This window comes from Eleutherodactylus coqui, chromosome 1 (assembly GCF_035609145.1).
Source record: "Eleutherodactylus coqui strain aEleCoq1 chromosome 1, aEleCoq1.hap1, whole genome shotgun sequence".
NCBI lineage: Eukaryota > Metazoa > Chordata > Amphibia > Anura > Eleutherodactylidae > Eleutherodactylus > Eleutherodactylus coqui.
In genome coordinates this window covers 101,414,229-101,427,497 of record NC_089837.1, presented here as the reverse complement: position 1 = coordinate 101,427,497, position 13,269 = coordinate 101,414,229, and the positions used below count along the sequence as shown (strand labels likewise).

Below are 13,269 nucleotides of genomic sequence, written 5' to 3'. Positions count from 1 at the left end.
TGGGTTCGTACTCATTAGGACCTGCTCTATTTTTCTGCGTTTTGCTTCGCAAAAATGCCATAGAAGTCTATGGTTGGTGCACAAATACGGACCTTATTAGGCTTAAATAGCCATTAAATCCACGGGAAGGGTATGCCACCCGTGCGTGTGAACTCTCCTAAGGCCGGCTTCACACAAGCGCTTGTACATGATGTTTTTGTGTGTGCAAAAAAAAAAAACACGGCATGCTCTATTTTTGTCTGCATTTGCACCATGGTAGTCTATGGGGGTTCACAAACGCACACCCGATCCCCGCAAAATTCTAGAATAAACTGCAGAATTGTGTGGGGAAATCAATAACACTGGGGACAAATTAGGCTGCAAAGCCTTTTCAATCAAACCTGCACTGATATGGACGGTCCCTGGCAGCACAGAAAATATAGTAAAATGCACTAAAACAAAAGCAATAACTCAACCTTTACACTATAGCAAGATTTTTTTGCCGTGTGAAGCCGGCTTAAGGGCTTAACCTTTTCCAATCCAATTTGTATCCTGATTTTCCTAGGGGGCTTACTCTTTTTCTGCCGTTATACAACAGCGCTATATGCTGGCTAAAGCCAGTACTGCATGAGGTGACACGTTGGATAGGCTCCGACAGCAGAGAGGCTGGCAATATACAGTAAGAGAACCACGACGGACGTCTTCCAACATCAAAGCTGTACAGCCTTAAATCATAATGTCTTAAGACGTCAGACAGTGGATTGGAAAGGGTTAAACAGGCGAACGTGTTTGTGCACATTTTTGTGTGCTTGAAACTATTGCCCGTAAAACATGACAAAACAAACCTATTGCCCTATCTTTCTGCGTTTTAAGTCTATAGTAGGGGAAAGAAGAGAGCTGGCCCATATTAGGCTTTAAATAGTCATGCAATTCCATGGAAAGGGAGTATCATGCGCGGGTGTAAACTGGCATTGCAAGCCCAAAAAATACAGTACTATGCGCAGACACGCGCATAACAGCCTGATTATTGCCATTCCCAAACCTGGTTCATGCACAAATACGCTACACTGCTGCGAGCGTATTTCCGCATACGTTAATCTGTCGAACACTCTAAGTGTCAAGTTAAACATTGCTGCATCTGCAGTTTGAATGAATTCACACATTGTGGTCATATTGCAGCAATGACCAGGTTCTGAACCTTAGGGCTTAAACAGACTGGCGCATGTGCTAATACACTTGCCGCTACGGAGCGTATCAGCATATGAAACAGGTAAAAGTCTTTTTTTTTTTACAGTTCCAGTAAAAAAAGATAGGTCCTGCCCTATATTTTCTCGTGCGTAGTATTAACACATGAGAATTCCGATAGTAAAACCAAATGTGGCCATGATAGCAGGCAATCTATTAAGATGGACCTCAGGCAGGGCTTAATAGGCAGCCTTCACAAGGCCCCAGGCTACCGTTACACCTGAATGGCTCCCTGCAATCTCATGATCAGACATGTAACGGAAGCTTTGTCTTTTCTCTTGCAGAATCTATACTTACAAGAACAACAAGTCGCCTGACAGTGAGTTCATGCAATTCAAAGAGAAGAGAGAAAGTCCTTCAGCTTCCAGAGCTTATGTCTAGTCCACCATCAGCACAACTTGCAGGAGCCACATTTAACCATTTTATACAGAACCTTTATCTTTTTAGTATGTGGATCTATATGTTGTTTTTTTCTAAACGCACACGGTTATGTACACCGGCATGTGCCGAGGATAATTCAGCATATATTCGCATTTTGTTTTGTACCTGTTGACTGTTTCTAACACGAATAAATATGTTAATTACATTTCTTTTGTCATTGACTTTATAGAAGACTAGCAATTATTAGGAAATTATAGTACCTGTGTTTCTGGTGACGCAATGCACCACACAGCTCTGCTACATGCACGTCACACACACACACAGCTCTGGTACATACATTCTCCATACAACAAAGATGAAAAGCAGCACAGCGGAGTCCTGCACACACTGATCACCCCCTGGTCATGTGACCCCAAACTGCTCCAACACAAGTGACTGATCACATGACGGTGCCTTTATGACACTGCACACGGCTGCTGTAGGTGTTTGTTAGTATTCCATCCCATACACCCCCCCCACGGCCTCAGTTGCAATGGAATACTAATGAACACCTAGCAGCCGTATGCTTACAGGACCTGTGATGACGTCACCATCATGTGATTGGGGGCGGAGCATGTAAGTCACTTACTCTTGCCCATGATCATCCAGAGTGAGTTACATGCTCCGCTCCTAATCACATGACATGATGACATCATCGCAGGTAGGTCATCCCAAGTGAGTGAGTTGTGCATCCCTTACAAACCCCCACAACCTCAGTTTCTATGGAATAGGACCTGTGATGACGTCACTGTCTTGTAATCAGGGGTGGAGCATGTACTCACTCCGGATGAAGCACCGTCATGCTCCGACCTTGATCATCCAAAGTGAGTACATGCTCCACCCTTGATCACTTGACGGTGATGTCATCAAAGGTCCTTCATTCAGAGATCTTCCCTGGTTAGTGTGCAACGCATGCCCATAACGCCCAATCCTTGATAATGGGCTCATTACAGGGTGGCCGCTGCAGCTTCTGCAACACCTGTGGGGGAGATATTGCAGGGAATGACTCTCTACCCTAGCATATGGCTGGAGTTGGGAGGGTGTAGTGCATAGACCCGTCACGGTGGCACTTACCAACTCCTGGTCCCGGAAGGAGTTACCGCAGCAAAGGATAAGGTCAGTACTCCTTAGGATGAGGGGGATAGTTGTAGATATCACTTTGTGACGCCACTGTTCCTACACACCGTTAATCTATGCAGCGGAGTAACAACACAGAGACTTGTGTATTGTGCCTCGGGTCCTTAGGAACGGTTGAGGCCCGATAAAACTTTACTTGCATTAAACTTTGTATAATTGGTAGTTACAGGTATCATTCACTTATAGGCAGAAGCTCAGAGGTTGGAAGAAAACACAGGAACAATACGGCCCTATAGTCAACGTTATCTACATGTCACCCGTCCTGGAAATTGGGTATACTCCGGAGCACGTAACAGACAGGGATCACTCCACATACACTCTGGCGGCAAAAATTACTTAAGGGAGTGGCTTAGCATTTATTCCCCCCCGCACAGCATCCACGTGGGTGTCACAATTACGTACCTCTGTGTGGTGATCCTAATGGTGGACAGCCACACAGGAAAAAGATGCCTGTGATGTGAACGGGTACCTGTGTTCCGTAACTGAGGTTGTGCGCTCTCTATCTGGAAGGGACTCACTCCTCCACATCCACTCTCCAGATGCTACGGGTAGTCGTTCCTCTTCCCCCATCTTCACCAACATGAAAGCTAAAACTACTTCCATGTGGCTCTGTGATAAAACTCTCTCCTCCTGAAGATGGAAGTGAAGAAGGACCCCTTCCCGCTCTCAGACACTCACATTTATCACCTCACTTGTACCACAGCACACAGTAGAATAGATACATTCAGCAGTAGAGCTGACAGGCAATGGTTTTATGGGAGTTAACCCTTCAGGCGCCGCAGCTGTGCAACACACATACAGAAAATTGACATGACAGATTTGCACAGTTCATCCACATGAGACAAACATGTATGACAATTATGGAGGGGTCCAGAATGATGTTCTGGGACACTACAAGTGAGTTATACATCGCCTACAAAGCCCCGCAGCCTCAGTTACTATGGAATAGGACCTGTGATGACGTTAATGTCTTGTGATCAGGGGCGGAGCATGCAACTCACAGATGGACAGGTGGTCGTTAGTATTTTGATTTCCATTTTTAAATAAAGAGTTTGGATCATTAATTATCCGGATGTACAGTGGATAATAGAGGATGTGTTCTGTATTTATATAGCTTATGCTCGTTACTTTTTCTATCTTGTATATGTGACCATCGGTGCTTGTTAGTAGGGTCAAAGGTGTTTCTGACATGTCTCATTCATAAAACTTGAGGGTAGTGGATAGTTTTGGAAGGGGAACAAACCCCAGAGATTTCTATCCTGGGTGGTGAAATCTGCCACCGATGTGTGGGGCTCATTTTAATCTTTGCTATTGGGCCTCCTCCCTTCTATATAATTCACTTAGCAAAAATGCGGGTACCTGCAGCCCATATGCAATGTTAATTGCATATGGAGCAGCCAGTCGGACACCTGCATTGACTTCAATGAAAGCCGTCCACGCAGACTCCGCGGCAAAATACAACAAGCTGCGATTCTCCTACCGCTCACTGAATACACAATTCATATCCATGAGTGTGAAGAAAAAATCGTAAGTACATGCCATTCAATGCCCACATTTTACCGTGGATCTTCCAATGTGGACGCCGATCACAGAGTCCGCAATTCACATCTGGTCGTGTGAGGCTGGCTTTAGGATTATAGAATAAGTACAAATATTAATTCTGTGGTTGCTGGATGACATCATAAAGTGCATTAGAAACAGTTCTAGATTAACATTTCAGGAGTCACAAAACGGCTGGCACCGTAGGCCCCTCCCATTAATAAAACCACATCCTGTATACAACAACTTTAACCCAAATTAACAAGGACACTACGATACAATAGCTGAACAGCACGTCTAATTTAAATGCAGTACAACAAAGTATTCCTCTCTCAGTGCTTACAGCATAGCACTATCACAGAATAGAGATCAGTATACCAACTGGCATTGAACTATAATCCAGCCCCAGCGATGATGAGTAGCTCCCGTTTCAGGCATGTCAGCCCTCGGCAATGGCTTAGAGGCATCAGTTGAAATTTTTGGATCCTTATAAAAAGGTGTACCAGAGCCCCCCAGCATATACTGTTTATTGTATTGGTGTTCTATGTTTTAGAGGGGCCATTGGACCATAATACATGTTTAGGGACTATGTGCAATGTTGACATCTTTTACCTAATGGACATCCAGTCCTGATTGGAAGACATAGTAACACATTTTGAAGGATGCTACTCATATCTGATAGGCAAAGACTGAATGATTGCCATGATGTTCGTTGAAGTAATTCTTTCTCAAGTTACACTTGAGTCCATAGAATGCGTACGAGACTTCATCTTTCTTGGCTCAAAAATTGAGCAGGCTGGAGAATCTATGCCAGAGATAAACTGTAGGATAGCATTGGGGCAAAGCGTGATGCTAAACATGGACAAAATCTGGAAAAGTAGGGATATCGGCATGGAAACTAAGCGCAGCATAGTGCAAACCACCATTTTCCTCATAGCCATGTATGGATGTGAAAGCTTGACTGTGATAAAGGCTGATAGATGAAGGATTGATGCGTTGGAGCTGTGGTGCTGGTGAAAGCTGCTGCGTATACCCTGGATGGCGAGAGTAACAAACAGAGAAGTCCTGCATCGTATAAGACCCGATATATCACTGGAGGACAAGATGACTGGGCTTAGGCTCTCAGACTCACAGATGACCGGGCTCAGACTCACGTATTTTGGCCATGTAATGCGAGCAGAGTCGCTAGAAAAATCTATAATGCTTGGACAGATCATTGGCAAAAGAAGACCTGACTGCCAAAGGACACGACGGCTGATACTGTCAAAGCTGATACTGGCATGGACATCACACAACTGAAAGAACCAGTACAAAACCGAAAACCATGGAGGGAGCTCACCTTTAGGGTCTCCGAAGGTCGTGAACAACTAAACAGCTAACAAAAACTCCTCAAACATATGATGTTACTGGTTGTTCAGATCCTCTAATGTAGGATTTCAATGCAAGTACATACACAAAAATGATTGTGGACTCAGTGGTTCAGCAGTAAGGATTTTTCATATAATTCCAGCTGCGCCCAGAATCCTGAATTCGGTTCTATGGACGGTCTTACTGCTTTAACCATCTGTAAGATAAAAATTGTATATTGATATGGGATTCTTAAGAGTGTTCTATAGACCTATAATGTCGTTGCTATTAGCAGAATGACAGTATATGCTGACATATACCCCCATCAATCATAAAGTTACCCTCTATCATGTGGATAGCGGATAACTTAAAATTTTGGGATAGCCCCTAAACTAGAGGAACTATTTGAGTGCCCATACATAATGTCTTCCAGCTGTGGGTAGCACACACATTTTACTGCTAATTGCTAGGCTGCAACTGGAAATAATGGCAAGCACAGATGCACTGCAGCCAGAACGTACCGTACATGGGTGTACTTAAATTACAGCTCGTTTTAAGTGAAGCATCAATTTAATGTCACATCTGAACAAGTTGTACCGAAACCGGTCAGCCGAACAGTTCCTAGGCTATGCTTAGACAGTGAAACAAAGAACATAAACGACCACTGGTGACCTGTGGAATAACAGATGGAGAGGGGAACTTTCCCTATATGACTCAGAATAAGAGACCATACCTGCCTACAGTAGATGTCCCGTCCTGATGAGAACGCACCCGCCCCACTTTTTTTTGTCACTTACAGTCCCTATCTGGACAGAAGTAAAAAACTAAGTAAGAATACAACTGCCAAGAGCAATTACAGTACTTAGCTTGAGATGAGCCAGGAAAAACAGGAGACCAAGAAATAGCTCTGACTCCAACAACCATGAGATGAAGACTGAGAATAATCAGCACAGATCCACAGCAAAGACAGGAATAAAAGCTGTCCCTAATTACTAAGCAGGTGCAACACGTAGTCAAACACTCCCATAGACGCTCCCACCAGTGCTAGAGAAAGTTGAGAGGAAAATCCAAAACAGCACTTGCATAAACCAAACCTCCTTAATTACAAAAAATGAGCTTCTGAGATGCAATACCAGACACAACCAATGGACAAATGTGGCGCTGTTTTTTTTTTCTTAACACAGACCTTTTTCTTCTTATACCAGTTAATCTTTTTGATAACAGCTAATCCTGGATTGAAATAGGCTTCAATTGGGGCTTTATTTTAGAAAGAGAAGTCAATACTAAGTTCAGAATCAGATAAAACTGAACTTCTAGCTCAGCTTAATGACAGGTGATGCAACCGTGTAGTTCAGTGACAGCAATAAACTAGTGGACTCTCATCTCTTCACAGATAACCATGCGATTGCTATACCTGAAAAGCATCCTCAAGTGACATATTCCTATGTTTTATCAGGTAGGCAATACAAATTGTAGCAGAGCGACTTCGCCCATGTTTGCAGTAGACCAGGCACTTCCCGCCACTTTTTATAGTACTGTCTATCAGTTCCACACACTGGTCAAAATATTCGGAGAGCTTTTGAAGCGGATGATCAAACACAGGGATTCGCAGAGTACGGACATCAAAATCTGGGAACGGCTGTCTCCTGGAAATGTTGATGCAGCAAGTCACTCCTTCCGCTAGGAGAAGTTCCTTCTTGCAGGCCGCTTTAGCATTGCTGATCATTAAGGAATCTGTCACTTTAAAGAGCTCTGACATGTCTCAAGGCTTCTCAAGTCAAAGAAAGTACACTTGATAGAGTAAATAAAATAAGATTAAAATATCTTGATGCTACATTCATGAAAACAAGACAATTTCTTCCAATTTCTTCTTCGTCCCGTGAATGCTCCACAGACTTCAGCTATCTCCTGGCCAAGTCTTTAGAGGATATTTTAAGATCCTGACCTCTAACAAGTGCCTCTGCTATGGAGAAGGAGCTACTTGTTAAAAATAGACAGCTGGACATTACTGAGGAACAGGAGAGGTCTGCACACAAATAATAACTTAAAGCGCCAACACAGCAGAGAAAAAAATCTAGGACACATTGTCAAGTTGGTGAGAAGAGTATTGTGTAGAAAAGCCTTGTTTTCTGTGTTAAGGGAGTTTTCCAACATTTTTTAAAAATTACCCCAAGAATAGGTAATGGTGTGAAAAAATTAAAATAGCCATTACTTACCTCTCAGGTACTTACCGCTCCGGTCTGCGCATGCACCGGCTGCCCGGCAAGCCAGCACATCAAACAGCCGGAGCAGCGGGCGCGGGTGAGTACGCGCTGGTCCCTGCAGGCGCTCGGGTCAGGTCCCGTGGCGAGAATCCTTGCCACCAGATCCGACTTGCCCGTCTGCAGGCGGCCGAAGTTTGAAAACAAGTATTTATTAGAACATCTGGCTGTTCTAATAACAACTGTCTGTTTAAAAAAAACTGGGAGGAGTGCTGGATGGGCTATTGATATACATTATTTTTAAAATTAACATGCTATGGAATTAAGTCCTGCACCACATGTCAGTATCCGCACAGGTTTAGTGCAGATTTTTTTCCACAGCGTATGGATGAGATTTTCAATATCTCATAAACTTTGCTGCTACAGCTATTGTAAATTCCGCAGCAAATCCGCCCCGTGTAGTAATAGTGACCCCCTATATTAGTAATAGCGACACCTATTGCGGCCCCAGTAGTAATAGTGACCCCTATTGCGGCCCCAGTAGTAATAGTGTCCCCTATATTGGCCCCAGTAGTAATAGTGACCCCTATTGCGGCCCCAATAGTAATAGTGTCCCCTATATTGGCCCCAGTAGTAATAGCGTCCACTATATTAGATGCCCTAGTAGTAATGGCGTCCCCTATATTTGCCCCAGTAGTAATAGTGACCCCTACTACAGCCCCAGTAGTAATAGCGTCCCCTATATTGGCCCCAGTAGTTATAGTGACCCCTATTGCGCCCCCAGTCGTAATAGTGTCTCCTATATAGGCCCCAGTAGTAATAGCGTTCCTTATATTGGCCCCAGTAGTAATAATGTTCCCTTTTGCGGCTCCAGTAGTGATAGCGCCCCCCCCAAGTGCGGATTACAATAGGGGCAATTGAGATGGCCGTGGGTCCCCTTGGAGTTTTGGGCCTGGGGCGGTTGCCCCAATCACCCCAATTATAATCCACCATTGGTCCCCTCTCTACTCACTGCTTTTAGCAGTGTCTGGATAGCCTGTACTGGGGAAATAAATGTCAAGGGGGTTGGCAAGAGCGACTCCAGTCATATGACCAGAGCTGGGTCATGTGACCCGTGTTGCTATGTAACCCCAAGTTCTTAATGCTTATTTTCTCAGTACCGGCTATCCGGACACTGCTAGGGCGGTGAGTAGAGCGGGGACCTAGACCCTCTGTCAGAGCCCCTGATAAGTGCTTGCGGAGCCGGAGCACACTTGCGGGAAACCCTGAACAAATTGAATGTCCAAAATCAGATTTTTCACCCAATTTATGATATTCAGCATATTCAGGTTTTTTTTTGGTCATATCTGGTACCACTAAAACGGTTGTCAGAATACAGTTGGTCATCATCAAGAATGTTTTTCACAGAAACTACAAAGAGCAGGCGCGTTCCTGATGTTTTCTGCTAACAAACTTCAATGTACGGGGTATATATATATATATATATATATATATATATACACACACACACACACACTTTTTCAGCTTCCTCTCTGGTGTAACTTCAATCTCAAAAAAAATAAACATTTTTGTTCAAATTTTACTTTAACCTGCATTGTGATAAGTGATATAAAAACTCTGCTATAAATCTACATGTTACTACGAGGTGAACGACACCTCGCACATCTTCCTACACCCAATAGTTTCCGAAATATGAATGATCAAAAATCATGGTGGCCTTTGAAAAACTGACCGCCTGTATTTCACGACCCCCGTCACCCGATAGGTCTGAGGATTGAGTGTTTATAAACATTCTGGTAAGACATAAGGGTGGGTTCACACAGGGCGGATTCCCGTCGGAAATCTCGCGGTTTCGCCGCAGCAAAAACCGTGAGATTTCCGCCGGGAGAACCACTGCGGTTTAAGCCGCGGTGGCTTTGAAGCGGCTCGGCCGCATGCTTTTCCGTTGCGGCCGGCGCTCCCATAGAGGAGAGCGCGGCCGCGACATAAATAAACAAAAAAGGAAAGGTAAACAGACATGCTCAATCTTTGGAAACCGCGGCTGCGGCCGCCGCAGCCGCGGTTTCAACCGGATTTACCGCAGCGGATTAGCCGTCCCATTTGGACGAGATTTCTGAGAAATCTCATCCACATAGCTGGCTAATCCCGAGATTAGCGGCCGCGGGCGGTTTTGCCGCGGCAAAACCGCGGCAAATCTGCCCTGTGTGAACCCAGCCTAAATGTGCAGAGTGCCATAAAACTGGAGATTGTTGGGTTTTACCCCTTGGGTCATTTGTCCTGGAATGACCCACCTAGGGCTGAATTCACACAAACGTATTTGCGCAGTGTATTGGTTTCAATTGATTTGTTCACATAAACATATTTTGGGTGCACATTTCGCAAAAAAAATACGCATGCTCTAATTTCCGGTGCATTTTTTTGCATGAAAATAGCACATATTGAACTAATTAACTGAATTTCCCCCTTCAATGAGGGCTCCCGCACACTGCCAAGGGTGATATCGGGCCCAATATTGCCCTCGCAATCCTTCTGAAAACCCCTGGGTGCGAGGCGTTTTCACGTGTAAGCAGCCTCGCGTTACTGTGGGGCTGAAGGAATTTCCCGACACGGCTGTCACAGAAATGGGATTGCGATCTCCCATTTCTTTCAATGGGGTTGGCGATGCTGCCACCGGCCTCATTGGAAACAATGGGCAATATCGCAAAAAGAAAGGAGACGCTGAGATTTTTTTCACGCAGCATCGCAGGAGTGAGAACGTCGCAAATGAGAATGAAACCATTGAAAATCATTGGTTTTATAATCCTGCGTTCTCACTGACTCTCGCACCGCGAGAAAATTTTTTGTGCATGCAAATGTACACGAAATGTACAGTAAAAGACAGACATGTGCATACAAATAAGCCTGGGGTGCGAATGCACACATAAATGGGCTTACGCCCGTGTGACATTGGCGTTAATAGTGCAGATTTGGCTGTTTTTAAATTGTGGATCTGCTGCAGGCTTTAACCCTTGTATTGCCAGGGTTGAATTCCGCAGCAGAAATCCACAGCGTAAGGGCTCCTGTCCATGGGCGAATTTTCACAGCGTTCCCCGCGGCAATAATCCATTCCCCGCAGCCCCCCTGTCCACCAGTGGAAAATCCTAGCGATTCTGAATATATGATGTTCATATTTCCGTTGGACAGTTTTTGTCATGGCTTCCAGTACGCTTTTTTATGCCAGAAACCATGATGGAAAGTGGACAGAACCCATTGTAGCCAGTCTTCATTTTGACATGCTGTCTCCTGTTATTACGGAACAGTATGACGGCCTGCTTTGGTTTTTAATACAAAAATATTCCTACTAATGAAGTGGAAACATTTAGCTTTTTTTTGCCTGGCACACAGGAAAGAAAATATATGCCCCTTTTTTCCTCATTCATAATGGGATACAATTGCTCATTGAAACAACCTATAATATTGCCAAGCACTTAGCATTAAAAGTGGCAATAAAGTAACTATCTTGGCAGACACACAGGAACCAAGTATATTGGCATGCATGACTGCTTTAGTGCGCAGCCGCACTGCTGACCAACGCTGCGGCGGGAAGAAACAGTAAACAGCGTTTGCGGCTAGACAGAAGCCGTGCCCTTAACCAACATGGCGGCGTGTTGCGCATTACGTCACTAACCAACGCCCGCATCCATGGTGATAGTCTGTCAGTCCATGTCCACTGTTGGCGCCGCGCGCATGACGTCAGGGGTCTCCATGGGAACCGGTGAAACAACTAGTAAGTAAGCGCATGGTGAATGGGAAAGTGAATAGACAGTAGATGGTTGCCGGCTCAGGAGGTACAACGTACAGGATTCATACAAATAATACAGTACTGCAGGGCATGCTGGGTGTTGTAGTTTTACACAGGTTGGAGATCACTGATCTTAAAGGGGTATTACAACATCATTACCTTATCCCCTATCCGCATTATAGTGAGTGTCATGTGACCACCAATGCCATAACTTCTAGACAGACGGGAGACACCCCCTTTAAGGCCAGATTCGCACCAGTGTATGCATATTTGTGATGCGTATTTGTGGAATGGGCGTTGCATATTTGTGGGTGCAGCATATTTTTACTATATTTTTTTTTTGAGTGGAAAAAAATATGCAATGATGCTCTCAGGCATTGAAATGAGCAATTAGGTTCATGACCGTGCGAGCAAAATATGTGCATATGAGCGAACCCCTTGAAATCAGTGGGTTCTATTTTCTGGGTTTTGCGCACGCAAATACGCTTGTATGAATCCAGCAGAAGTAGCTTTATCCTGTGTGCTATGTATTAGGGCTCATGCCCACGGGCGTACGCATAATATGGGTCTCCTCGCAGCTTTGTATCCATTTTGTGCTGGTAGAGACCGCATATGGCTACGTATGGCACTGCGCGTACCAGCGTATCACACGGACATGCGCCAGTGTGACTCTTTCTTTTTTTCACTCCCCCACTCTGTTTCAGAACGCGGTTACGTATGAAGTGGCTGCCCATACACAATACAGGCACAGCCCATACACGTGTACCGGGCTCACGCTGCGAGATATGCCAAATAATAGCGCACACTGCCGTCTGTTTCTCGTGTGTATCGATACACAGTGTTTATATCTCTATGTGCATGGATCAAGGAAAGACTCCATTCACCGCGTATCGCGCAGCCGTGCAACGCGCATGTAACACGCAGTGCAGACGCCGTCGGGGACAGGAGCCCCAAGTGTTTATTACTATAAGCTAATAAATTCGTTATTAATTTTCTAGTAATTTAGTTTTGATATTTTTTCCTATCTATTTTTTCCATCTATATTATTGCACATTATGCATGTTTGTCGGTTACCGCGGTGTTTGTCCAGCCGCCGGATGACTTTTCCACTTGTGAGGACACGTCTGTCTACTGGATTTAAAGGGGTTTTCTAAAACTTAGAAAAATAAAATTCCCATTGCTTAAAATTGTATAAACTGTAAAAAAAAAAGCATATTTGCTGACTTCAGAAACTTCCCGTCCGGCGCTGGAGCCAACATTCAGAATCCGGAGGAAGCAGGCTGCAGGTCATGTGACTTCATTGTGCAGATGACTGCCCAGCCAATCACAGGCTTCAGATTCTTCCATGGTCGCTGATTTCTGTGATCAGCTGAGTGGTCTTGTGCACGTTGTGCAGGTACATCGCTGTACGAGGGGTCTCTGAAGTAGGGGAGCAGGTATTTTTCCTTATTTTACGCAATTTTAAGGCTGGAAAACTTTTTTTTCCCAAAGTGCCGCCTTTTGACTCATACTGTTTTTACAAAAGCCATAGGGGATTGGGTTCCATTTGGTCCTTGCAGATCCCATGGAGTTCTAATGAGTTGGCCAGGTTTGTTTTCATTCTCCATTGGATAGAACGGC

General features: G+C 44.6%; 3 protein-coding genes across 4 annotated transcripts in view; 2 read left to right on the top strand and 1 right to left on the bottom strand.

Moving 5' to 3' along the window:
• LOC136610228 (claudin-19-like) overlaps positions 1 to 1,790 on the top strand; it is a 51,611-nt gene extending 49,821 nt beyond the window's left edge. The window contains exon 6 of the mRNA XM_066589468.1: positions 1,509 to 1,790. Coding sequence (XP_066445565.1) covers positions 1,509 to 1,605 — 97 coding nt within the window. The 3' untranslated portion in view covers positions 1,606 to 1,790. The remainder of the gene's footprint in view (positions 1 to 1,508) is intronic.
• A 3,965-nt stretch (positions 1,791 to 5,755) lies between these two features.
• Positions 5,756 to 7,570, bottom strand: DUSP28 (dual specificity phosphatase 28). The gene is made up of 2 exons (XM_066598225.1): positions 7,082 to 7,570; positions 5,756 to 5,884 (listed from the first exon to the last, which is right to left on the bottom strand). The coding sequence occupies exons 1-2, from the start codon at positions 7,424 to 7,426 to the stop codon at positions 5,792 to 5,794; spliced, it is 438 nt and encodes a 145-aa protein (XP_066454322.1). The 5' UTR covers positions 7,427 to 7,570; the 3' UTR covers positions 5,756 to 5,791.
• A 4,043-nt stretch (positions 7,571 to 11,613) lies between these two features.
• The window catches only part of ANKMY1 (ankyrin repeat and MYND domain containing 1), a 54,506-nt gene continuing 52,850 nt past the window's right edge, over positions 11,614 to 13,269 (top strand). Inside the window, exon 1 of one of the 2 annotated variants that reach the window (XM_066598223.1) lies at positions 11,614 to 11,695. The gene's annotated coding sequence lies outside the window, so the exon portion shown is untranslated. The remainder of the gene's footprint in view (positions 11,696 to 13,269) is intronic. The other variant, XM_066598224.1, reaches the window with a different exon arrangement.